Source organism: Coregonus lavaretus (genome assembly GCF_964263955.1).
Source record: "Coregonus lavaretus genome assembly, chromosome: 14".
Lineage (NCBI taxonomy): Eukaryota > Metazoa > Chordata > Actinopteri > Salmoniformes > Salmonidae > Coregonus > Coregonus lavaretus.
This window is the reverse complement of record NC_140001.1, coordinates 31,377,224-31,404,005: the sequence shown is the minus strand read 5'-3', so window position 1 is coordinate 31,404,005 and position 26,782 is coordinate 31,377,224. Positions and strand designations below refer to the sequence as shown.

Genomic DNA, 26,782 nt, shown 5'->3' with positions numbered 1-26,782 from the left:
TAATATGCAGCAGCTGTTAAGAGGGTTGAAGGTTTGAATGGTGCTCCTGAAGAGTCCATGGTGGTGGATAGGCCTTCACTGCAGGCTGCAGGGGTTGCTTTTCACCAGCAGGACCCTGACATTTTAAAGTTTAAGAAGGTGTACTTTGTGGCCTTTATAGCTATGGTGATTTAATGGCACTTCCAAGGTGGGGAGAAGGTCCAGGAAGATAGATATCATTGTGGGTGCGGTGGAGCGGTTCCTGGGACTGAACGATTTCTCGGCGGAGGAGTTACATGGAATATTGGCACAAGCCGTACCACCCTCTCAGGCCCTAGAGCCTGAGAAGGGAGATATTGACATTTGAAATTAGGAAGCAGCGGGAGTTTTTATTTTGTTAATGTACAATTTTTATTTGGGTAGATTAAGTTAGTTTCCCTATCACATGGATTTTCTTTTAACCTTGTTTTTTTTCTTCAACCCGTCCATTTGGTGGCGGCAATACAACTTTTTGGGTTGTAGTCCGCCATAAAACCCACAAAAGAAGAAGAAGAAGAAGACCTAGGCGATACATTGCTTGCGATTTCTGTGACGTGTCACGCACGCCCTGCCCTCTTGTAGTGGACGTCATTGTTCGGCTACCCCTGTTAATAATAGCTAGCAGGCTGCAAAGGCTGTTTTGGCTACACTACTTGTAAGCAAGTAAAATAAGAATATAATATACTTTTGGAAAGCTTGAATACAGAGATGAGTAAAAGGAAAGCGCCACAGGAATCCCCAAACGAGGGAATAACAGACTTTCTTACCGGTAAGCCAAGAGGCGTGCTAGCTAGCTAACGACAGCTGGCTAGCTCATAATTGATAGGTTAGCTAGCTAGCTTCTTTGCTAGCTATCTTCATTTGCAACCAAATATCGCAACGTAATATTGATAGCTTTTTACTAGCTAGTAATGAAACACGAATGCAAACTTGCTAGTAGTATGGTAGCTAGATTGAGCTTTTAATTCGATCTTTAAAATCTAACCCCTAGTCGTCCTTGTAACGTTAGCTGTGTGTGTATGATGCTGGCTGTGTCAAACTCGTCACACATTTAAAAAACCTTTGCACAGCCTGTCATTGGTGACATAGAATGTGAGCATGTGTGGTGCTCATGGTTAATAGCCTGTTAATCTCCAATATTATCTGTTAGAGTTTGTTTCTTCCATATGCGAAGCCTGTGAGTGAGTGTGCTATTGTATCTGTTTCTTTCTCTCCCAGAATTGGCCAACTATGAGAGGAATGTCAACAGAGCTATACACAAGTACAATGCCTACAGGTAAGAGGTAGTGTAGTGTAGTGAGGGATGAGTGTCCCTTCACAACAGGCATCTGTATAAGTTATTTGTCTGGCTCCATACAAACATATCTTTTTTTTTATTTATGCCCCGTTTACTCCCTCAATTACTGTAAATAACTTTATCTGTGTTGTGCCACTGTGCTCTTCAGGAAAGCAGCTTCAGTGATCTCCAAGTACCCCCAGAAGATCAAAAATGGGGAAGAGGCCAAGAAACTGGTGAGGGCATAAGTGATGAGAGAGAAACAGATGTCACAGACAGTACAGTGCTGTTAGAGCGGTGGTCAATTGTAGTTGATTGACTTGAAAGCTCATCTGATTACAGCCAATGCTCACTGGTGAAGTACCATAACAATACATCATTATACTTTATATTGTGTTAATCTATTTTAAATAGGATGGAGTTGGAAAAGAGATCGCTAAGAAGATAGATGAGTTTTTACAAACAGGAACACTTAAGAAGTTGGAAAAGGTGAGTGTTTGAGGGATGCAAGGACAGTGAACTCTGCCGTCTCACTTCTTTGTCCCCTGTGACCACAATACAAAATGCACAAATAACCTTTTAAAGATGATTATTATATTATTAATTTCACTCAGTTTGATGCAGGCTAATGGATTGTTTATCTTCCCAGATTCGTAATGATGACACCAGCTCCTCCATCAATTTCCTTACAAGAGTCACTGGTATTGGGTATGTCTTCTGTATTGTTTGTTAAACCCAATCCCTGAACCTAGCCCCTGGGTGGAGAGCTACCGTTCTGCATTACTTTGTTCCAGCCCTTATTTAAGACACCTGAGCAGTTAACTATTTCTTCCTCCTCCACTAGTCCTGCTGCTGCCAGAAAGTTCTTTGATGAGGGAGTGAAGACTCTGGAAGGTTTGCCCAACTTTTAAAGCTATTTTTTACATTTAGAAGAATATACCAGAGTAGCCTGCAGTGCATATGGTAAAGGGGTTGAGGATATGTAGGAATGCCATACAATTTCAAAAGGAACTTCAATTGTTATTAGACTACATTAACACTGTTGTGATTTTTAGATTTGAAGAAAATTGAACACAAGCTCAATCATCATCAGCAGATTGGACTCAAGTAAGTATGGATTTCCTATGTCAGTTGCTCAGTCTGCATGCACCAATGTAAGTGTTTTGCTAATGTTTTATGTGCATCATTGGTTGGTGACTCATACATTCCAATGTAAGTTTCCTTTGCATGCTTGGTGGCTTGTGGGTGACGCTGCTCTGTGCCCGCTGTAGGTACTTTGAGGAGTTTGAGAAGAGGATTCCACGAGCTGAGATGACGAAGATGGAGGTGAGGTGAAATTACTATTGTGAGAGAAAACAATTCTGATTGCATTTTTTGAAGTGGTTAGAATGGCATGTATTTACTCTTACCGCTGTCTTACGCTTCTTGTGTGTTTGTCCAGACTCTCATTCTGCAGGAGCTGGAGTTGGTGGATACTGAGTACATTGGGACAATCTGTGGAAGCTACAGGAGAGGGGAGTCCACCATGTACTTGGTGGTTTTTACTATTACTAACTCTGTGTGTACTGTTTACATGTGCAATTTTCATGTATGATCAAGGAAGTGATTGCACTGGGAAGACAGATTTTTATGCATGTGATTTTCTTCTTTGAGGTCATTTCTTCATTATTGATCTGTTCCTGCATTCCCTCCTGCAGGTGCTGAATCCAGTGGGGATATTGATATCTTGCTGACCCACCCAAACTACACCTCTGTGGATGAGAAACAGGTAACTACCAAACTCCACAATGCCAACTGCTGCTTTGGCATTGTATTGATTTAGCATATACTAAGCTTTGGAGGCTCCTCAGAGGAGGAAGGGGAGAACCATCCTTCTCAGTGAATTTAATAAAAATAGTGAAACATTTTAAAGTTATCCTTTTTAGATAAAACTATACAAAATATATTCACGTCACCAAATAATTGATTAAAATGTAATGAAAGTCTGCAGTAGCCTCAACAGCACTCTGTAGGGTAGAACCATGGTGTAGCCGGAGGACAGCTAGCTTCCGTCCTCCTCTGGGTACATTGACTTCAATACAAAACCTAGGATGCTCATGGTTCTCAGCCCCTTCCATAGACTTACACAGTAATTATGACAACTTCTGGAGGACATCCTCCAACCTATCAGAGCTCTTGCAGCATGAACTGACATGTTGTCCACCCAATCAAAGGATCAGAGAATGGATCTAGTACTGAAGCATAAGCTACAGCTAGCTAGCACTGCAGTGCATCAAATGTGGTGAGTAGTTGACTCAAAGGTTTGGCGGATGCCAGGGGAATGCATAGTGCCTACTGTAAAGTTTTGTGGAGGAGGAATAATGGTCTGGGGCTGTTTTTCATGGTTCGAGCTTAGTTCCAGTGAAGAGAAATCTTAACGCTACAGCATACAATTACATTCTATACGATTCTGTGCTTCCAACTTTGTGGCAACAGTTTGGGGAAGGCCCTTTCCTGTTTCAGCATGACAATGCCCCCGTGCACAAAGCGAAGTCCATACAGAAATGGTTTGTCAAGATCGGTGTGGAAGAACTTGACTGGCCTGCAAAGAGCCCTGACCTCAACCCCATCGAACACCTTTGGGATGAATTGGAACGCTGACTGCGAGCCAGGCCTAATCGCCCAACATAAGTTCCCGACCTCACTAATGCTCTTGAAGGCTGAATGGAAGAATGTCCCCGCAGCAATGTTCCAACATCTAGTGGAAAGCCTTATCAGAAGTGAAGGCTGTTATAGCAGCAAAGGGGGGACCAACTCCATATTCATTCCCATGATTATGGAATGAGATGTTCGACGAGCAGGTGTCCACATACTTTTGGTCATGTAGTGTATGAAGGTTTGGCTTGGTCACAGACAGCTAATGTTTTGTGCATTGAAGTCCACAAGCGAAGGGAAAAGGTGAGAGGAGGAGTGCGTTTAGATGCGAGAAGGAATACAATGAGCTGTTTGTATGTGGCTATGAAAGTGAACTGTTTGCGTGTGATCAGCGGTGTATTCATTCTGCTGATTCTGTTGGGAAAAAAAATCTTAAATGGAACGAAACGGGGATAAACATACATTCATTTGTCCAATAGAAACTCTCATTTGCAACTGTTGGACTAATGATTACACCCTAGGTCAGCTAGATGCAGGCAAGAGTGTGCAAGGTGGTATTGAATGTGTCACTGTCTGTCACTCCAAATCTTTCTCTCAACCTGTGTGCACCTATGTTGAATTCCTATGCTAGGTTGTAGCAACCTCATGATGGGTATAGGGAAAATGTCAGTATCATGTAGTAACATAAACCTGTCGACGTTAAACTGGGTGAATGGAATATGAATGACAGTCATCCAATATGCTGTAATAGAAAAAAGGCCAAGCTCATTAAAGAAATTAGCGTCCTCCCTCATCTTAAACGGCACTGACCACCACTGATACTAAGGTACAGTTGACTCCTTAGTGCAATCTCCATTTAAGTGCTTAACAGTTTACTAGTCTAAATATGAATACATTGTTATTTGCTATGGATAACATGATGCTCTGGTTTAGTGCATGCATTAATGACAGTCCAAAGGCATTGCATTCAACAGAAGAGACCTCTTATGACTTGCATATGCTCATAACATCCTTTCTTTGCTCTTCCTCTTCCAGCCCAAACTTCTCCATGCCGTGGTGGAGCATTTTGAATCCATTGGGTTCATTACAGACACACTGTCCAAAGGAGACACCAAATTCATGGTGAGTACTGCTTGTGGCTAGCTAGCTGCAAGGAATGTTGCTTAATCTGTCTAGTAACTAAAATGTTTTATGTTGTCATTGGTGATGTATTTTGTGCAGCAAGGGTCTGTACTTCACTAAATTGGAAGCAACCGTTGAAGCAGATGGCTCACAGGTTATTTTTGTGATCGTTGCTCTCTCTGAGGTCTGTCAGCAGAATTAGTCTAATCAGTCAGAAAGTTGATCTATTCAATCTTTATTTAGCTAGGAATGTCTCCTACCCCGCAACCACCTGGTCATTGATATGATATGTCTCTAGGGAGTCTGCCAGCTGCAGCAGAATGATGAAGACGAGGAGGAATATCTTCACAGACGCATTGATATCAGGTTGGTAGCTAATTGGCTAGTTACCTCCACAAATGCACCTCATCACGTGGTTCTGTTGCCTGGAGGATGGTCAGATGGAGCACTTTCAACGACATTTGATTATCTTTTCGTTCACCTTGCTATAACAGAAATACAATTTCCCTTATCTCACTGCAGGTTAATTCCTAAGGACCAGTATTACTGTGGTGTGCTGTATTTCACTGGCAGTGACATCTTCAATAAGAACATGAGAACTCATGCTCTGGAGAAAGGCTTCACCCTCAACGAGTACACCATCCGGCCAGTGGGGGTCACTGGTGAGTCATGCTGAAAGATCAGCAGTCAAATCAACCCCTTGCCCCTATTCCTAGACCAGGGGTGTCAAACATACGGGATGCGAGCCGATAAAATGTGGCTCACGTTTTGAGTAAAAAAAATGGAATCTAGATATAATCTAAAAACAATTGCCAAATATTTGCACATTTTGACGGCGAGGAAATATAAACAATTTTGTGCGGCTCTATGGACCTCGGTGAAGAAATGAAATACAGAAATATCTAATTTACTTAAGTATTCACGCCCCTGAGTCAGTACATGTTAGAATCATCTTTGGCAGCGATTACAGCTGTGAGTCTTTCTGGGTAAGTCTCCAAGAGCTTTGTACACCTGGATTGTACAATATTTGCACATTCTATTTTAAATTCTTCAAACTCTGTCAAAAAGTTGGTTGTTGATCATTGCTAGACAGCCATTTTCAAGTCTTTCCAAAGATTTTAAAGCCGATTTTAGTCAAAACTGTAACTAGGCCACTCAGGAACATTTACTGTCTTCTTGGTAAGCAACTCCAGTGTATATTTGGCCTTGTGTTTTAGGTTATTGTCCTGCTGAAAGGTAAATTTGTCTCCCAGTGTCTGTTGGAAACAGACTGAACCAGGTTTTCTTCTAGAATTTTGCATGTGCTTAGCTTTTCCGTTTCTTTTTATAAAAACTCCCTAGTCCTTGCCGATGAAAAGCATACCAATAACATGATGCAATCACCACCATGCTTGAAAATATGAAGTGGTACTCGGTGATGTGTTGGATTTCCTCCAAAAATAATGCTTTGTATTTGGGACATAGTTTCTTAAACACATTTTTTGCAGTTTTACTTTAGTGTCTTACTGAAAACTGGATGCATGTTTTGGAATATTTGTTATTATGTACAGGCTTCCTTCTTTTCACTCTGTAATTTAAGTTAGTGTCGTGGAGTAACTACAATGTTGTTGATCCATCCTCAGTTTTCTCCTATCACAGCCATTTTAACTCTAACTGTTCTAAAGTCACCATTGGCCTCATGGTGAAATCCCTGAGTGGTTTCCTTCCTCTCCGGCAACTGAATTAGGAAAGGACGCCTGTATCTTTGTAGTGACTGGGTGTATTGATACACCATCCAAAGTGTCATTAATAACTTCACCCTGCTCAAAGGGATATTCAATGTCTGCTTTATTTTATTTTTACCAATCTACCAATAGGTGCCCTTCTTTACGAAGCATTGTAAAACCTCCCTGGTCTTTGTGGTTGAATCTGTGTATGAAATGTACTGCTCGACTGAGCGACCTTACAATTATCTGTATGTGTGGGGTACAGAGATGAGGTAGTCATTCAAAAATTATGTTAAGCACTATTGCACGCAGAGTGAATCCATGCTATTTATTATGTGACTTGTTAAGCACATTTTAACTCCTGAACGTATTATTTAGGCTTGCCATAACAAAGGGGTTGAATACTTGTTAACTCAAGACATTTCAGCTTTTCATTTTGAAATTTGATTTGTAAATACATAATTCCACTTTGACATTGAGGTATTGTATGTAGGCCAATGAATACTTTCGGAAGGCATGCAGTGAATCCTTAAGATCCAAGTGTCTAGAGGTTGGTTTTGTATTAGGCACCTGTATCTTATTTACTGAAATTCAGCAACGTATCCATCTCTCCGTCATTAACTGTTGGGTTAGCCAACTGTTTAAAGTGACTTTTAAACAGCAAAGGTAGTTAATGTCTGTTTCTGTGGTTGTAGGTATGGCTGGGGAGCCTCTGATGGTGGACAGTGAGAAGGATATCTTTGACTACATCCAATGGAAATACAGAGAGCCCAAAGAACGCAGCGAGTGAAAGAAGGGATGAAAGACACTTGATCCCCACATTATTTAACTGCAAACAAGGCTGAAAATTATGTAGGTGTTTGTCTTAGGGTTTCTTTTTATTTTGGTGTCTGTTTTCCCAGGAGGGAAAAATAGGACAACCTTGTTGTTGGTCTTTAAGTTGTTCTGAGGTTTCTCCCACAGATTGACCGAACATTTATAATTTCAAATATACAGTTGAAGTCGGAAGTTTACATACACTTAGGTTGGAGTCATTAAAACTCGTTTTTGAACCACTCCACAAATTTCTTGTTAACAAACTATAGTTTTGGAAGTCGGTTAGGACATCTACTTTGTGCATGACACAAGTCATTTTTCCAACAATTGTTTACAGACCAATAATTCACTGTATCAAAATTCCAGTGGGTCAGAAGTTTACATACACTAAGTTGACTGTGCCTTTAAACAGCTTGGTAAAAAAAATGTCATGGCTTTAGAAGCTTCTGATAGGCTAATTGACATCATTTGAGTCAATTGGAAGTGTACCTGTGGATGTATTTCAAGGCCTACCTTCAAACTCAGTGCCTCTTTGCTTGACATCATGGGAAAATCAAAAGGAATCAGCCAAGACCTCAACAGAAAAAATGGTAGACCTCCACAAGTCTAGTTCATCCTTGGGAGCAATTTCCAAACGCCTGAAGGTACCATGTTCATCTGTGCAAACAATAGTACGCAAGTATAAACACCATGGGACCACGCAGCCGTCATACCGCTCAGGAAGGAGACGCGTTCTGTCTCCTAGAGATTAACGTACTTTGGGGTGAAAAGTGAAAATCAATCCCAGCACAACAGCAAAGGACATTGTGAAAATGCTGGAGGAAACGGGTACAAAAGTATCTATATCCACAGTAAAATGAGTACTATATCGACTTAACCTGAAAGGCCGCTCAGCAAGGAAGAAGCCACTGCTCCAAAACCGCCATAGAAATGCCAGACTACGGTTTGCAACTGCACATGGGGACAAAGATTGTACTTTTTGGAGCAATGTCCTCTGGTCTGATGAAACAAAAATATAACTGTTTGGCCATAATGACCATCGTTATGTTTGGAGGAAAAAGGGGAAGGCTTGCAAGCCGAAGAACACCATCCCAACCGTGAAGCACAGAGGTGGCAGCATCATGCTGTGGGGGTGCTTTGCTGCAGGAGGGACTGGTGCACTTCACAAAATAGATGGCATCATGAGGAAGGAAAAGTATGTGGATATATTGAAGCAATATCTCAAGACATCAGTCAGGAAGTTAAAGCTTGGTCACAAATGGGTCTTCCAAATGGACAATGACCCCAAGCATACTTCCAACGTTGTGGAAAAAAGGCTTAAGGACAACAAAGTAAAGGTATTGGAGTGGCCATCACAAAGCCCTGACCTCAATCCTATAGAACATTTGTGGGCAGAACTGAAAAGCGTGTGCGAGCAAGGAGGCCTACAAACCTGACTCAGTTACACCAGCTGTCTGGAGGAATGGGCCAAAAATCACCCAACTTATTGTGGCAAGCTTGTGGGAGGCTACCTGAAACGTTTGACCCAAGCTAAACAATTTAAAGGCAATGCTACCAAATACTAATTGAGTGTATGTAAACTTCTGACCCACTGGGAATGTGATGAAAGAAATAAAAGCTTAAATAAATCATTCTCTCTACTATTATTCTGACATTTCACATTCTTAAAATAAAGTGGTGATCCTAACTGACCTAAGACAGGGAATTTTTACTAGGATTAAATGTCAGGAATTGTGAAAAACTGCAGTGTATGTAAACTTCTGACCTCAACTGTACTTGCAAACACTCTAACTCTTGTCATGCATTATCTGTTTTTTGATGACATTGCCAGAGATTTCTACTCTCTGACAATGCCAAGACATTATTTGTTTACAGTGCTATCACTCAGCAGAATCATGCAAATATATTTTAATTGTGCTAAAATAACTTGTGTGTCGAACAGCAACACAGTGTGTCAGTCTGTTACTGCTTTGTCACTGTCTTGTTTGGCTAGCTAGGCAACAATGTTGCCTTGACTGCAGAAACAGACTGGTAACCAGGCTAAAGCATATGGCTACTGTTAGGACAATGCCAGATCTTTTTAGTATGCCTGACTAGTCACTCCTGCAGCATCTTTTTACATTGTTTCCTTCACTCACTGTCCGGTTTTATATTTATTATGTGTGGGAGACATGTATCATGCTTTTGAGAGGAAGTTACTTCCAAGATGAAAACACTTAGTGATTAATGGATATTATGTTACATATAGTTCTGCATTTTTATGGGTGGAAATATAACATTGTTTGTAATTGAGCTCTATCCTCGTGATTTCTAGGGAATAAATGGTGCCCATAAACATGTCGAGATGGCCTAACTTTTGTACTATTATTCTGAGTAAAGCTGGACATGGAGAGGTAAAGTAACTAACCTTATGGTACCCCACCCCCCAAAAAAATTACTCAAGATTATCGAGGAAGGTGTTATGTTGATACTGTTAGCTAACAACAAATTGTATTTATTTTGTGTTTTTAGTAACCTATGTTAGAAATTAAGCGAATGGTGCATATGTGTATATGTCATGATGGTCTTATCACTATAGGTATAGCTACTTAGATGTATTTAAGTAATGTGTTCCATTGTTTATAATGATGGGTGAGTGAAATAAAGAAAATTACAGAACATTGACATTTTCCTAGCCAATGCTCATTGAAAAGATCACCCTGTCAGAGTAAATTAAGTGTATTTGAATACAGGAGATAGACCCAGGTACCCAGTTGGGAAATTGCCTGTCTGAGCATAGAAATATAATCTATTTCGATGGGTCTGAGCAACTCAAGACTGGGCACATGTTTTCAGGTCAGCCACCCAAGGTCCGCAAGAGGGTCCGCAAGAGTCCTCAGTGACTACAAACGAGGTCAAGAATAATATTAGCGCCCTCTGGCGGACCTTGCTGGGCCTGTCCATAATGGACGTACAAAACGTATCTTCCGGTTTGTGTGGAATAAGTCGTCCATATTATGAGGCGTTTTTAAATATAGACTTATATTTAACTAGCTAGCTACATGCCTTTGTCTGAGTCTGTGTACTGCCTAATAATAGTACTGTCTTTGCTAATGTTGTTTACAATTACACAACGGTTGCCACGGAAACCAACGACGTGTGAACCGCAAAGCATGATGGGCTGAAATAAATTGCAGCGAGAAATACCAGCGAAAGCTGCGAAAGATTGACCAATAACTACACCGTATGCATAATGGTTAGCCAATAGGAGATAGGTGCGATCGTGTCCTCTGTCAGTTACCCACCCACATTACTTTTTGTCCACCACTTAGCGGGAGTTGGAGCTGTGAAATCAAGAATCCATACAGCTGAGACAACCGACGTTGCATAATAAGGTAAAAAAAAAAACGCTAGGCAATTATGACCTTGTCGATCGTTTTTTTTTTATTAGTGGAAGTGGTCTAAGAATCATTTGCGATCTGAATTGATAAGTACAGTTGAAACCGCTAGCTATTTGCGTCTGTCTGAGTGGCGCACAACCGGCGTCATTGATTAATCTTCTGCAATTTGCCTACTAACGGCAGCTAGCTAGTTCACGTTAGATTGCTAGCCAGGTATCAATAAATTACATTATGACATCTAACGTAATATCATTCATGACTTGTTAGCAAAGTGGCACCCATGGAGATCCTATTAAATTACTAGAGGGGCAATGTGAAACCCTAAAAGTTCCAGAATGAGGTGAAAATGGCAGCCATATTGGTCAGGGAGAAATCAAAACCAGTCTAATTGGAATGAATGGCAGAGGCATAATCCTCCTGGTTTTACTTATGCAGGAAAATAAAAGTAATGCATGTGATATCAGAAATTGTAATAAAATGTGTCAACCTAAAATATTGTAACTTAATAAAAAAATCATACAGGTAGCTACACTTTATAGCTACACTTTCTGTATTACATTTACATTTACGTCATTTAGCAGACGCTCTTATCCAGAGCGACTTACAAATTGGTGCATTCACCTTATAGCCAGTGGGAATGTTTATTTATTTTTAAAAAACATTTATAGATTTTTTATATATATATATATATATATAGCCTTAAATATGTCAACAGACCATAAATGGCTACATTTGTTTTCTTAGAAAGGTGTGTGTTTATTATGTTACAACATCAGTATTTGTTGCATTATTTTAGAACTTGTCCATTGCTGGCTTCACCTGCTATTCGGATCTCGGAAACTCAAATGTCCAACTTGCTAACTGCTTGTAGTTATACACCTGCCTGTGCAACCAGTTAGCAAGCCAGACATTTCTGAGTTTCCTAGTTCCAACTAGCAGGTGAATGTGGCGTAAATCCTATCATCAGCTGATTTCAGCCAGTGTATGGCTGTGGATTAACTGCATTGTTTGAATGGAATGTTGACATATTGGCAGTTAATTAAAACATTAATGGAATCATTCCTCTAAAGCTGGCTGGCTAACTAACAAACATACAGTGCAGATGAATTATTCAAATTAATTGGCAAACCAAGGTTAATCAACTTCCTGACCAAAATGGCTGACCTTTATCCCATCATAAGAAGGTTAAAGTCCATTCTAGTATTGTAATTCCTAATTTTATGGTAGCACCTTTCTTACAAATTTAAACGGGAACATTGCTGTTTGCAGCTCGCAAAGTGTAAATTACTATGCTAATTTTAAGTTTAATAATTTGGGGAAATGGTGAGTTATGGTTTTTGTTTTGTCCGAAATAACAAAAATGTTGCTCGACAACTTGAATAGATTGGAGAAGATGAGAATTCTAGCTACACAATAGTGGTGAGGAGGAGTCTACCGTGTCCGGATGCGATTTCACCATTCATTTTCTGTATTCAGGGTTCACTCAAACATCGTTTTACGATTGACAGTAACAGCTAATCTCGAACGTGTATATCGATTTGCTCTCCTTAAATACACTACATGACCAAAAGTGTGTGGACACCTGCTCGTCGAACATCTCATTCCAAAGTCATGGGCATTAATATGGAGTTGGTCCCCCCCTTTGCTGCTATAACAGCCTCCACTCTTCTGGGAAGGCTTTCCACTAGATGTTGGAACATTGCTGCAGGGACTTGCTTCCATTCAGCCACAAGAGCATTAGTGAGGTCGGGCACTGATGTTGGGCGATTAGGCCTGGCTCGCAGTCAGCGTTCCAATTCATCCCAAAGGTGTTTGATGGGCTTTGAGGTCAGGGCTCTGTGCAGGCCAGTCAAGTTCTTCCACACCGATCTCGACAAACCATTTCTGTATGGACCTCGCTTTGTGAGTGGGGGCATTGTCATAGTGAAACAGGAAAGGGCCTTCGCCAAACTGTTGCCACAAAGTTGGAAGACCAGAATCATCTAGAACAGGGTTCTTCAATTCCGGTCCTGGAGGGCCGAAACACCTCTGTTTTTCATCCTCTCCTTCTAATCAGGGGCTAATTCAGACCTGGGACACCAGGTGAGTGCAATTAACTACCAGGTAGAAATTAAAAACAGAAGTGTTTCGGCCCTCCAGGACCGGAATTGAAGAACCCTGATCTAGAATGTCATTGTATGCTGTAGTTCACTGGAACTAAGGGGCCTAGACCGAACCATGAAAAAGCCCTAGAACATTATTCCTCCTCCACCAAACCCTACAGTTGGCACTATGCATTCGGGCAGGGAGTGTTCTCCTGGCATGCGGCAAACACAGATTTATCGGTCGGACTGCCAGATGGTGAAGTGTGATTCATCACTCCAGAGAACGGGTTTCCACTGCTCCAGAGTGCAATGGCGGCTAGCTTTACACCACTCCAGACGACGCTTGGCATTACGCATGGTGATCTTAGACTTGTGCTCGGCCATGGAAACCCATTTCATGAAGCTCCAGAGGAACTGTTATTTTGCTGACGTTGCTTCCAGAGGCAGGTTGGAACTCGGTAGTGAGTGTTGCAACCGAAGACAGACGATTTTTATGCGCTTCAGCACTCGCCGGTCCCGTTCTGTGAGCTTGTGTGGCCTACCACTTCGCGGCTGAGCCGTTGTTGCACCTAGACGTTTCCACTTGACAATAACAGCACTACAGTTGACCGGGGCAGCTCTAGCAGGGCAGACATTTGATGAACTGACTTGTTAGAAAGGTGTCATCCTATGACAGTTCCACGTTGAAAGTCACTTAGCTCTTCAGTAAGGCCATTCTACTGCCAATGTTTGTCTATGGAGATTGCATGTCTGTGTGCTCGATTTTGTACACCTGTCAACAATGGGTGTGGCTGACATGGCCGAATCCACTAATTTGAAGGGGTGTATATATAGTGTATGTCATCTGATTTATTCGTTTTAGGCTCTGAATTGTTTAATCAAACTTTTTGCCGCCAGCTCCTGATATCAGGAGGGCATAAAAACTTCACTGTTACACGAGAAGATTGAACGAATGCTAGTCCTCTAGCAGTCGTCTTATCTTCTGTGTAACAGTTGGGATAATGGGACAATTCGGAGTACAACTCATTTCTCATCCCTGGATTGAGGTATGTTTTCCAAGCCATATCCCGCGCCGGCGCCGCGGTGTCTTTCCGGACCCAGTAAGCAAGCATCGGGTTCGGAATCTATTCTGGCTACTGCTTGGTGTGTTAAGCTCTGGTCTGAAGATGCTAGCTAGTGGATGATGAGTCTTAACACAGCAAGTTCTTTCTAGAAGAGGTTAGAGTGAGTACCGTTTAAAATGCTGGGTGAGCCCAGGTTGATCGTTCCGTGCCGTTGGTTTTTATTTGTTATTTTAACATTTTATTTAACTAGGCAAGTCAGTTAAGAACAAATTGTTATTTACAGTGATGAACTGGCAAAAGGCCTCCTGTGGGGACGGGGGCTGGGATTAAAAATAATTATATATATATATTAAAAATATAGGACAAAACGCATATCACGACAAGAGACAACACTACATAAAGAGACCTAAGACAACAACATAGCATGGCAGCAGCACAACATGGTACAAACATTATTGGGCACACACAACAGCACAAAGGGCAAGAAGGTAGAGACAACAATATATCACGTGACGCAGCCACAACTGTCAGTGTCCATGATTGCGTCTTTGAATGAAGAGATGGAGATAAAACTGTCCAGTTTGAGTGTTTTTTGCAGCTCGTTCCAGTTGCTGGTTAATACTGTGATGTTGGTTTCCTAGGGCAACCATGTCTGACAGAAAAGCAGTCATAAAAAATGCCGACATGTCAGAGGAGATGCAGCAGGACGCAGTGGAGTGCGCCACGCAGGCTCTGGAGAAGTACAACATCGAGAAAGACATCGCTGCATACATCAAGAAGGTACCCACCCGACACTTACCTATTCAATTACGTTCATGGTCTGAATGACTCCCTGCCTATTCCCCATACGGAGCAGTGTGACTCTTGCCAAAAGTTCGTCTCTGGGGGGATTGATTCGTGATGTGGCTATCCATATTTTACGATTGTCTAAAATATTGTTTGATGCTCAAACGATCCCGTTGAATTGCATACATGGGGAAAGGGATGTTATCCCAGGCATTGGTATAACATTGAGTTCAAGTAGTTAGACCTTCATACTAAATAATGTTAGCTGCCTGACTTACAATTTGACTTGGATTTATAGTAAAGCAGTAACTTCTATGACATTTACTACAGTGGTGCAGGGTCACTGTTGGATTGTAAAAATAAAAATAAATATAACTATTTAGGGAGGAAACCATTATACAGTAATGGTTTCCTCATTGATCCCTATTAATCACTGCATTCCTGTCTCTGCCCCTCCCAGGAGTTTGACAAGAAGTACAACCCCACCTGGCATTGCATTGTAGGGAGGAACTTTGGCAGCTATGTGACCCATGAGACCAAGCATTTCATCTACTTCTACTTGGGCCAGGTGGCCATTCTGCTCTTCAAGTCTGGCTGAGGGGCCAGCCGCCCCAGCCCCTTCAACATCAACTGACCATTAAATACTGACTGACTCGACAGAAAGGCTCTATCATTCCTGGTCAACAGGGACTGCGTTTCTGTGCTGCTTTCTACCATTTTGTTTAAAGAAAATACATGGCCATGTGAGAGAAATGAAACACTTGTATTTTATGTTTTATATTGCAGTAGATTGTCACTGTTTTTAAATTAAAGCGATATCATTTGGCATTCTGGGTTTACCTGTAGTTTATTTTAGCTACATGTTCACTTTTTTTGCAGTATGAAGCATGTCGAGGTCCATCATCCAAATGTATTGAATGACAGCACGGATTGTAATGAGGTCAAATGGTTTCTTCCTGATAACCATAAACTACAATGTGTGGGCTGTTACAAATATTCTCATCCCACTCAACCATTTTACATTAGCCCAGGTAAATATTGGTCACAATGATCACATGAAAAGGTGATCAAGGGCTCTGTGCCCAAGATAGTTGTCCATCAAATAATTTCTACATTGTCACAACTTTAGATGGCATTAGTCAATTTTAGCTAGTTCAGCAAACAGATTTAGAATTTGTGGGTAGGCAATGCAGCCAAGTGACTGGTAGTGTCCACCAGTTTCCCAGAGTAATGTGACACCTCCATTTGAGTGAACCTGAACCGGGGATCCTATAATTCCAGTGTACTTCTATGGCCTGGCCCGAGCTAAAAAATGGCTAGCCTTTTACAACCAACATAAGATGGTAACTTGCTGTATGTTCAGCATTTTCATGCAACTGTCTCAACATCGTATGACTAGTCTAGCACGTAACCTACCAAACTGTTCCATCGTAATTACTCAAGCCGAATGGCTTAAAGCTTCAATGTCAGTGAAGACATACATTCTGTAGGGGTGGATGTGAGCCAATAGGAAACTGATTTGCCAAACCAGGGTCAGATACAGACAATGGCAGCAACCAAACACCTGATGCATCCTGAATGCCTTTGACAGCCCAGCCTGCCACAGAACCCCATTAAGAGTTTGAATTACAGGGGAGCTGCTGGACTACCAGGATGTCCCCAAATGCTTTGTGTATTTAACTCAACAATTAATCCATTTACACACAATCACACACAGACAGAAGGTGGGATAGGACTGTGGTGGTACTCTTTATTACAACACATTTAGAAAACCAGTTTGTGAGGGTAGACCCCGTTGGAGAGGCAGAAAGAGGAGCGCAGGTAGCCCTTCAGCTGGGGAACCTTCTTAATGAGGGGCAGCAGCTGAGAGTCCACAGCCTTCTGGTCCTCCTTCCTCTGCCCTGTCAACTGGTACTTCTGTAGAGGGTGGAAAGGAAGAGGTAAGAGTTTGTCAGAACTTAGCTTGTGACATCCCAGTTAAAAGCATTTTCTAGCCACAACCAAAGAGGGAAGAACCGTTATTCACCATATATTGAGCAAACGACCCACTCCCAATCAAAAGAGTTGCACTGTCAGGATAAACTGCTAGGTTTCCAACCAATTGGCGACAGTCATGTGAATATTCAAAAAAAGATGCATAAATCAAATATGCGCGTTTTCCCACCAAACTGAATTGTGGCGGATAAAAATCAGTGCGTGATGACAGTGCACACAAAATGTACTTTTTCACTTACATTTTCATGTACCGGATAAAAATTAGTGTTCAATGTGTTTCCATCGCATTTTCAACTCTACCAACAGTTTTGTCACAAAAACGGTTGCTTTAAATAGCAAATGTGCCTACTCTGGTCTTGGCACGTAAGCTCTAGCCAACAGCTCGCAGATACAGGTAGGTTGGTCTACATGATGAGATTATTATGGATAAGAGCGAGAATATTTTTATTTGTCAAACGGCTGTGAAGCATCGATCATGTCACCAGAATAAGACCCTCAACATTTATTGGAAAGAAGCATCAAGCTCATACCTTGCACTTTCACAACCCTGTGAAGTTCATAACTTATTTAATCTGTAGCCTAAAACTGTATGTTTCCGAGTCGTAGTGGGAGGACCATACACCATGTCATCACGTGACTCAGTTTACTTCGACATGTTATTATATAAATATTTGCGCCATTTCTCGCATCATTTTACCGTCAAAATGATCCAACCATGTCAAACAAACGTCGCATTTATAAAATTGTACCAAAACTTCCTGTTTCCAATCACAGCGGTCCTGATATATATATATATTTTTTAAATACGGTATGACTTTACTCGTGGATGAAAACATGGTTACTGACTGCATTCTCCAAATAACATTCTATGGAATGTAGGATTAGGATGTATGCGCCATGGCTTTTATGCTACCTGTCCAACAACAACACTCAATAGTCACCATTACTCCTCCCTCCCACTAGTCTAAATCCCAGGAGGTTTTGCAAGTGTGTATAGTGTGGGGTTGACCTCTTTCTCTGTGTCAAAGATCTCTCCCTCCTGGTGGCGGGGTCTCCTCAGCCTCTTCTTCTTGAAGTAGGCGTCTGACAGAGTCTTGGGGATCTTCATGCCAGAGATGTCGACCTTGGTTGCTGTGGCAATGACAAACTTCTGGTGTGCCCTGCGCAGGGGGACACGGTTCAGGGCCAGGGGACCTAGAGGATGGAGAAAGCAAGAGGGTGATTAAGTTACAACCGAAAACGCAAGAACAGCATACTTTTCCAAACATCACATCAAGATAAGGCTACCTGATGAGGTACTGCAGCTGCACAGACGTGAATGTGAGCTATAAAATCTCACTGGACATTCCGAACAGAACTACTCTATGCAACACTTGTTTTGCCAATTCACTGTGATTAATAGGAATGTTTCAAAGCACTGGTTGTTCTTACCAGTTACAAGCAGGAGACCACTGGAGAGCTGTTTCAGGAACACAACACGCTGAGGGGAGAGAAGAGTCAGTTACTGCATTGCACAGGGCAACATAATATAATATAATAATATGCCATTTAGCAGACGCTTTTATCCAAAGCGACTTAGTCGTGCGTGCATACCATTTTGTGTATGGGTGGTCCCGGGGAACGAACCCACTACCTTGGCGTTACAAGCGCCGTGCTCTACCAGCTGAGCTACCACATGTACATGCTACTGAAGTGATAACCAATCCTGATTCTGAAAAACTATGAAGACTTCTAAAATCAATGGTAATACTGCCATAGCCGAAACCAAACAAGCTGGCTTTCCATTAGAATGTAGAGCTGATCAATCTACTTTGTTACAGTAAGAAAAATATCCACAACACTAGTATAACAAAATTGTACTAGACCACTGCCAATTTAAAAATGTATTGGGAAAAGCATTACATAAATCTTTAACAAGTCTGTTCAGATGTTGTTTATCAACTCGAAATTCTCCACTTCACACATTTATGTGCTTCCAATACAATGCTGCGAGTGTCCTCTGCCAATTGAGCTGCACTTAAAGCTGAAACCATAGCAGCAGGCCCTGCTACGTGCATTCAGTGTGTGGGCACAGTCCTGTGTGTGGGCACTACTGTAGTATGGATGTGTGAGGCTTGAATGTGTGTTTTTCAGTGTGGGAAAGAAGGAAACTGATTTGGTAGTGTGGGAGTATCATGCAGCTTATCACATGTAGAGCAAAGGACAGTTCTAAGGAGGGTAGCAGTGCAAAAACGGTGTTTAGAATAGTGTGCACAGCACACCATCTCAGCAATATCATAGGTTGCAAAATAATGCTACTGCGAGTTAGCTTGAGCATGTGAAAGCAATGTATATTTATGAGTGATGGCAGTGTCATGTGTAGCCATGTGAGTGTTCACCTTCCTGCACTGGTGTCCTGTGAGCAGGACAAGGACTATTCCGGGGGGTGAGTCTGTTTCAGCGGTGATGTGTGTTTGTGCATGCATGAGTGTGTGAGTGATCTCACCTTTCCGCGGTGGCGCCCAGTGAGCAGTACAAGCACGGTTCCTGGAGTGATGGTGGCACGCAGGTTCCTCTTGTGCTGGCTGAAAGGCTTCTTACCATGGTTCTTCAGCTTACGTGCCACATCCTCTGTGGGGTAGTAACGGGGCTGGGGGGCACAGAGTCAGGGGATCAAACACTACTTCACAGGTGTAGAACCATTTAACACCAGCCATGCCTCGCAATCAGACCTTACTGCAGTATATTGAAATGGTGAAAAGTCAATCTGCTGAATGTTTGTGAGATACAAAGCTCACTGACGATTTTGTTGATCCAAGAGCAACATGACACCAACTACAATTTAGAAAACTGTTTGAGCCAATGACTCACCATCTTGCGCAGCTTGACAACGCGAGTGCCTCCATTCTTGTCTCCGCCAACAGTCTTGGTGATTGTGGATGGAGTCTTGACCTTCAGCTTCTTCTCAATCTGAAACAAGCAAGACACTTCAGTACACTACACATACAAACTTGAAGCCTAACAGGTCCAATGTAGAGAACCAAGGGGACAGCTTCCCCCAGCCTGTGTGCCTCCCTTCTCTCACCTTGGTCTCAGTGGTCTTGGTCTTCCTCTTGTACATGGCCCTGCGGGCATACATGGCGGTGCGGGAGTAGCGACCGATGCCCCTGGCCAGGACAGGGTTCCGGCTGCAATGAGCCTTCTTGGCCACTTTCTTCTTGTCTCCCTCTGCCATCTGGGGACAGCCCAGGGGACCAGAGTAGGTTAATCACATGGATACAATACTATAGAACAATATTTATAGAATAGAATTACAGGATACATTGCTGGTGAATCATGAACTGATCATGCTGGCCAGCTAGATCCTTTGACGGTATGATGCTCGGAGGTTGCAGGTCATAGGTTAGGAGAGCTAACAAACTAAGTTGGGCACATATGTGGCTCCAGATATTCAATAACAGGTAACCAAAATATTGGTTTGTCATTTTCCAATACAGTATAACCAGCAGGCCCCATACTGGGTGATGGCCTTTTAGCCATTGTTAAGTAGTTAACGTTAGTTTCCCATGAACATTTCGATAGTACACATCTGCGACTTGCTAGCATAACAGAAACAAATGAATGCCAGCGTGCAGGTAAAACGTTGACATTTCGACAGTTTGTTAACTAATTAGACACGACAGACTTGTCAATTTGCCAGAGTTCACAAAAACACCTCAAACTGGAGAAAGTGTACACGCACGCATGACAACGTTATACCATAGCTAGTAGCTACATCTAGCAACCTTGTTGGTTAACCTTTTGACTATGTTTGGGTAATTCTCTATAATATGCCATTACACATACATAAATCCAATCCCCTGACAAGCCACTATCGTATAATCAGGGTACATAAACGTAATATTAGTCTAACGTGAAATCTGCTCAAGAGTTACAATGCGTTGCGCTAGCATGTAGCCTTGGGCCTAAACTTCCGAAACATAAAGCAATTTATTTATAAGTCACCACACAAATCACAACAATTTTCATATATATTAACTGTTTAGGATACAAATAACATTCCCATGCGAGTGGGAAATTGTTATTGAGTCCATTTTGCACAGATGAACACCGATTTTATTTATGCAGTTATGTGGGGAGAAACCATTCTTACCTTTGCTATGAAAAAAAGACCGACATCCGGGGAAGTTACGCATATATCTACGTTGCATGTGACGTCGACGTAAGGATGCAAAAACGACGCAAAAAAATATTGATGCTTGTAGTTCAGAGAATAAATAAAATAAAACTATTTGTAATCAGTAAATATTTAAGCAATAAGGCACGAGGGGGTGTAGTATGTGGCCAATATACCACGGCTAAGGGCTGTTCTAACGCACGTCGCAACGCGGAGTGCCTGGATACAGCCCTTAGCGGTGGTATATTGGCCATATACCACAAACACCCAAGGTGCCTTATTGCTATTATAAACTGGTTACCAACGTAATTAGAGCAGTAAAAATAAATGTTTGTCATACCCGTGGTATATGGTCTGATATACCACACCTGTCATCCATTCAGCATTCAGGGCTCGAACAAACCAGTTTATAATGTAAATTAAAACATGTAAATACTGTATTTGTATGATAAAATGATTAATGACTAAGTCATATTTGTCATTTATGGACAAATCTAAATTTTATGTCAGCTCTTAGCACTCATGATAAAATAATGATGAACTGTCTTTGAAAATCTACTGTATGCACCCGTGTAGCTCAGTTGGTAGAGCATGGCGTTTGCAACTCCAGGGTTGTGGGTTCGTTTCCCATGGGGGACCAGTATGAGAAGAAAAAAAATGTATGCACTCACTAACTGTAAGTCCCTCTGGATAAGAGCGTCTGCTAAATGACGTAAATGTAAATGCACCCATACCAATCTGTACAGACTCATACAAGTTTTTCTCAAAGGGTCAGTTTCCAGGACCCAGATTATGGTGGCGTTCCAGGTCACCTACATTGCAGTCACACTGTGCAGAGCAGTAGATTGCTATACTGATGTGGTTCCTGAGATAAATACTTCTCCAGGCATTATGACATCCCAAACAGGGAGTATTCTTGCAATAGGCCTAGTAACATAATATCCTGTAAAGAATGTGAACAACAATGTTAATCCAAAATGTATTGATTATTTTTTATTTGGAAAAATCTAACAAATCTTAAATGCAACCTTACAGTTTACATGTTAACAGACGTACATATCTAGGGCAATGGTGATCCCTGCAACGGAGTGATAATTCATATTCAAACACAAGGAGAGAGAGGCTGTAAGGAAGAGGCAGAGGCATCTCTCCTTCCACAGAAAGCAACTTTACCCCAACTAAACCGCACTTCTCATCTCATTTGTTAATATGCTACAGCGAGAGGTAAATAGTATGTCCTATGAGCTAGCACTGTTTTCAAGGCAAACAAAGACAGTCCCTTACAAAAAATTGATTTAGCCCTTCAGATTCACAAGGCCTCTTTAAGCAGATACAGACAGTATGGTTTAGAAACATAAACATTTAGAAAAGGTAAAAGGAAGCATACAAGGAGTGAGTTTATCACAGACAGTGTTACTAAACACCCTCGTTTCTGTGTTTAGGTAAACAGCAATCGTTTTCTGGAATAATTGACGAGTGATGAGATCTTGTGTGTTTCTTCGAGTATAGATGGTAGAGTCTTGGGATGTTTCAAGTGTGCATCAAACATACAAAGAGCTTGGAGGGTGGATATTCTTACATTTCAAGTCGATGCAACCCGGTGTTTCAACTCTACATTGGACAAAAATCTGAAGTTGCATTCGAGTGTGTATATGGCATGTACTCTACTGGGTATGTAGGGTGTGGTGTATTTCGAGCGTGGATGGTATTGAAAGTACACTTGAGTGTGGATGGTACAGAATGTACCTTTCTGAGTATGTATGTTACAGTAGTACACTTCTGTGTGTGCATGGTTTGGTCTCTTCCTCAGTGAGTGTTCTCTATGATGATGGCGATGCCCTGTCCACCACCGATGCAGGCTGATCCCACAGCATACTTTCCCCCAATCCGCCTGAGAAAAGGAAAAACCACAAATTATTCATTAAACCACTCCTCTGTGACATAACATGAATTGCTCAGCATTCGAATTGTCTTATTTTTTTCTAGTTAAAAACCTTTGCCTGTTCCCTCACATGGGACAACAATGAATTGTTCAGATTTGATTTGACAGTATTTGTCTACATATTTACAGAGTGATAAGTGATCCGGAGTAGTAAGAAGACTACCGGTGTGGTGGGGTTACCTGAGCTCGTGGACCAGGTGCGCAGTGATGCGTGCTCCTGAGGCTCCTAGGGGGTGACCGATGGCAATAGCCCCCCCATCAGCATTACTCTTCTCTGGGTCCAGACCCAATGCCTTGGAAACCGCCAGGTACTGAGCAGCAAACGCCTCATTCACCTGAGCGACAGCAGAGGGGAAAGAGAGAGAGAAGGACAGGAGAAGTCAGAGCAGGAGAAAGAGAGAGAGAGACAGAGCAAGTGAGAAGGAGAGACAAAAGGAGGAAGTCAATTCTATAGGGTAAGCTACATGAGCCAGAGTACACCAAAACAGAGCAACCAAATATCTGCATCAGTTCCTATTTATGAACTTAAAACAGACGAGCATACCTCCACCAGATCCATGTCTTGGAGGGTGAGACCTGCTTTCTTCAGGGCTTCAGTGATGGCTTGAACTGGGCCTGATGGGGGAGAATGACAGAACCTTACCAACAGAAACCACTAGACGGCCATGCTAGAAAGGCCTATATTGGGATGTATCATATGTTTTCATCAAGTACATAAGCCATTTGTTGTCAGTCACCCACCGATTCCCATAATGCTTGGGTCACATCCGGAGACGTGATATGCCACTATTCTTGCCAATGGGGTGAGCTTGTGCTCCTTCACAGCTTCCTCACTGGCTATCACCACGGCAGCAGCTCCGTCAGACACGCCCTGTGGAATAGGAACAGAACAGTGGAATAGGAACAGAACATGAAGAAGAGTACATTCAAAACTAGCACACAGGATTTACGCCCAGCACACTAAAATGATCTGCACTCCATTTAAAACCGGTGTGCTTGGGGACAGACTGAATGTGATACTCTGTTGGCAGAAGATGGTAGGAACTGGGTGGAAGAGCTTGGGTCCAGAATTGAATCAGTCTTGTTTAGTACTCACTGATGCATTGGCAGCAGTGACCGTTCCTCCCTTCTTGAAGACAGGGGGTAGCCTAGCCATCTGCTCCAGGGTGGTCTGGGGGCGAGGGTGCTCGTCCTGGGTCATGGGTACCTTGCCCTTCTTAGCCTTCACATCGATGGGCGCGATCTCTGCCGTGTAGTGGCCCGCCTCGTGGGCTAAGGTTTAGAGAGCACACAGACAAACTCAGGGATGTGGTTAGCATTCAGATGGAAATCTGGAAAAACTGTTGATAATATGGTAATATGCAGTTCATTGTCATAATATTTCTGAGGACAGATAATCAGGAATCACTGATTAATCAGGAGAGAGTCTTCATGCCTAAGGTAAGGATTGTAAACATGTGAGCTTAGTTAGTTTAAGGGTTGACTACTGACCTGCCTTCCACCTCTGCTGTGTCTGGTGTGCGTATTTGTCACAGTCGTCTCTGCTGATTTCGTATTTCACTGCCAGATTCTCTGCTGTGATGCCCATGGGGATCTTAATGTGCAGGTCAGTAAGCCCTGCCCACAGAGTGTCCTCCAGCTGAGACAAAGGAAACAGAGAACATGTTAGCTTAGTCCTTGGCATTGGTTTAGAGCAGCTGTTAAAGGGCTTGTGGTCAAAAATGACAAAATCTATACAAATGTGGTATTTTATCTCTCCTCATTTATTAATTCAATACCTTGAGGTCGAGTCCGAACTTGGTTCCGAAGCGGACGTTGCGGACAGCATACGGCGCCTGGCTCATGCTCTCTGAGCCGCCACACAGTACCACCTCTGAGTCCTTCAGACAGATTTCCTACAGAGACACAGACACACATAGGATCTTAAAGAGGACAAAGGTACAAGGCTGCTAAACCATGCACCTACAATTGACCTACATGACCTACAAACAACAAAATTGTATGTTGACAATGTGGCAGAAATGACTTTACTGTGGTCTCTGTGACCCATAACTTTGCATGTTATAGTTCATAAATATGTATTTTTGTAGTGTACAGTGGGCAGGAGTCCAGTTCAGACAGAGGTATTAGAAAAATGCTTAGTGGAGAGTAGCACTCATGGCCCGCGAGGGGGTCCAATCCAGCCCGTGGGTGGTTTGAGTAAAAACAAAACAAAATGTATATCTATATAAACGAACTCAATATACTTTCAAATGACAAAAACAAATCAAAACTTTGTAGAAATGATAATGGACCTATACTCATAGAGTTTATTGACTGTCCAGATCACTAATAATCACAGTGCACAGTCAATGGAACTACATTAATCGTTTCTTGACTCTCCAGCTAAGGGAGCATAGAAATTCCAAAAGCGATAGATAGAGGACTATGTTTCGCACATTTTGATGGCAAGAAAATATAACCCCTTTTCAGTGCGGCCCTCCGGACCTCGTTGAAGACCAAATGCGGCCCCCGGAGCAAAATTAGTTTGACACCCCTGGTGTAGACTATGTAGAGTCTCAGTGTTTATATGTCTACTATACCTGAGCTCCATTGATGATGGACTGAAAGCCGGACCCACACAGGCGGTTCACGGTGAGAGCAGGCACTGGGATGGGCACCCCACACCTCAGACCCACATGACGGGCGATGTATGGAGCATCTGCAGAGCTCTGAAGGGAAGGAGATTGGGAGAGAGCGGTATAGTCAGCTCACACATTTCCTTCCTTCAGTTTATCCTTGCCTCTGCTTGCTTTTTGGAGTTTTAAGCACACCTGCATGACGTTTCCAAAGATGACACTGTTGACAAGCTCGGGTGCCACTCCCCCAGCGGCGAGAGCAGCCTTGGAGGCATGCTCTGCTAGGTCTGTTGCACTGTGGTCTTTCAGAACCCCGCCGTAGGTGCCAAACGGGGTCCGCTTAGCAGACACAATAAACACATCTGGATGGAGAGAGGAGGGAGAGAAAGAAGAGTGGGTGTGAGGTGACTAATCCATCTTTACTGCAGTTTTAGAGTTGTTGATGACATAATCTGAGTGAATATCTAAAGCAATACAAATATTGGACTTGAAAAGGGCTGCCTTGCCTAGATTCACTGCTTGAGAGTCCTGTTATAAAACTCCACAGCAGTGCCATTGTAATTCTCATGTAACTAAGAAGTGTCACTTTCACCTTTACCCTACATTCATCTCCAACTCGCCTAGCCTTTAGAAATGTAACGATACAGAGAGGCATAACTGACAGTTGTTAAACTATGTGGCAAGCCGACACTTGACAACCAAGAAATAGCTTTGTTTACATGTAGAGACAGACTGACAGCAGTCATTCGTTCATTGAATAGTGACAGCTCCAAAGACAGGAACAAATTAATCAGTTGAAAGTTGATTGTTTTGATAATCTATGAACACTAGCTAGAAATTTACCGACTGTCAGGAGCCACCTGGTTATTATTTTGCCGACGTTAACGTTTGTTATGCAGTAACTTATGCATAGCTACCTTTGTGTTGCAGAGCAAGGAAAGCATATTTATAGAAAAGCATGCATTTCGTGGTGCGTGCGTGGTTTATACTAAATAACAAAATATAACTTACTTCTGAGAAGTGACATAATATTGATTCCTCACGTCCACGAAGGTCAATGTATCTGTGTGAATGGAGTGTGAACTTAAGGGCGCTTGGCAAATCTTGACCTTTTACCTAAATAATGTGTAACTAATCATTGAGACAACAACATTCGATACAACGAACGTTTCATGTTCAGATGGT

General features: G+C 42.2%; 4 protein-coding genes across 4 annotated transcripts; 2 read left to right on the top strand and 2 right to left on the bottom strand.

Annotated features, from left to right (window-relative positions):
• Positions 1 to 591: 591 nt before the first annotated feature.
• Positions 592 to 10,236, top strand: LOC311141565 (DNA polymerase beta). The gene is made up of 14 exons (XM_084176932.1): positions 592 to 787; positions 1,237 to 1,294; positions 1,464 to 1,530; positions 1,709 to 1,783; positions 1,944 to 2,002; positions 2,139 to 2,188; positions 2,350 to 2,401; positions 2,566 to 2,620; positions 2,736 to 2,809; positions 2,993 to 3,062; positions 4,964 to 5,050; positions 5,349 to 5,416; positions 5,573 to 5,712; positions 7,452 to 10,236. Exons 1-14 carry the CDS (start codon positions 727 to 729, stop codon positions 7,544 to 7,546), a joined length of 1,011 nt encoding a protein of 336 aa, XP_084033058.1. The 5' UTR covers positions 592 to 726; the 3' UTR covers positions 7,547 to 10,236.
• A 581-nt stretch (positions 10,237 to 10,817) lies between these two features.
• On the top strand, positions 10,818 to 15,714 carry LOC311141575 (dynein light chain 1, cytoplasmic). Its single transcript, XM_084176944.1, has 3 exons — positions 10,818 to 10,946; positions 14,742 to 14,880; positions 15,347 to 15,714. Exons 2-3 carry the CDS (start codon positions 14,749 to 14,751, stop codon positions 15,482 to 15,484), a joined length of 270 nt encoding a protein of 89 aa, XP_084033070.1. The 5' UTR covers positions 10,818 to 10,946; positions 14,742 to 14,748; the 3' UTR covers positions 15,485 to 15,714.
• An 897-nt stretch (positions 15,715 to 16,611) lies between these two features.
• Positions 16,612 to 21,032, bottom strand: LOC311141576 (large ribosomal subunit protein eL6-like). The gene is made up of 7 exons (XM_084176945.1): positions 21,014 to 21,032; positions 19,946 to 20,095; positions 19,732 to 19,830; positions 19,367 to 19,510; positions 18,313 to 18,361; positions 17,891 to 18,075; positions 16,612 to 16,803 (listed from the first exon to the last, which is right to left on the bottom strand). Exons 2-7 carry the CDS (start codon positions 20,093 to 20,095, stop codon positions 16,651 to 16,653), a joined length of 780 nt encoding a protein of 259 aa, XP_084033071.1. The 5' UTR covers positions 21,014 to 21,032; the 3' UTR covers positions 16,612 to 16,650.
• Positions 21,033 to 22,015: 983 nt separating this feature from the next.
• Positions 22,016 to 26,734, bottom strand: LOC311141559 (3-ketoacyl-CoA thiolase, mitochondrial-like). The gene is made up of 10 exons (XM_084176922.1): positions 26,609 to 26,734; positions 25,793 to 25,959; positions 25,562 to 25,690; positions 24,758 to 24,874; positions 24,471 to 24,618; positions 24,076 to 24,251; positions 23,721 to 23,850; positions 23,524 to 23,594; positions 23,160 to 23,314; positions 22,016 to 22,928 (listed from the first exon to the last, which is right to left on the bottom strand). Exons 1-10 carry the CDS (start codon positions 26,622 to 26,624, stop codon positions 22,844 to 22,846), a joined length of 1,194 nt encoding a protein of 397 aa, XP_084033048.1. The 5' UTR covers positions 26,625 to 26,734; the 3' UTR covers positions 22,016 to 22,843.
• Positions 26,735 to 26,782: the final 48 nt, after the last annotated feature.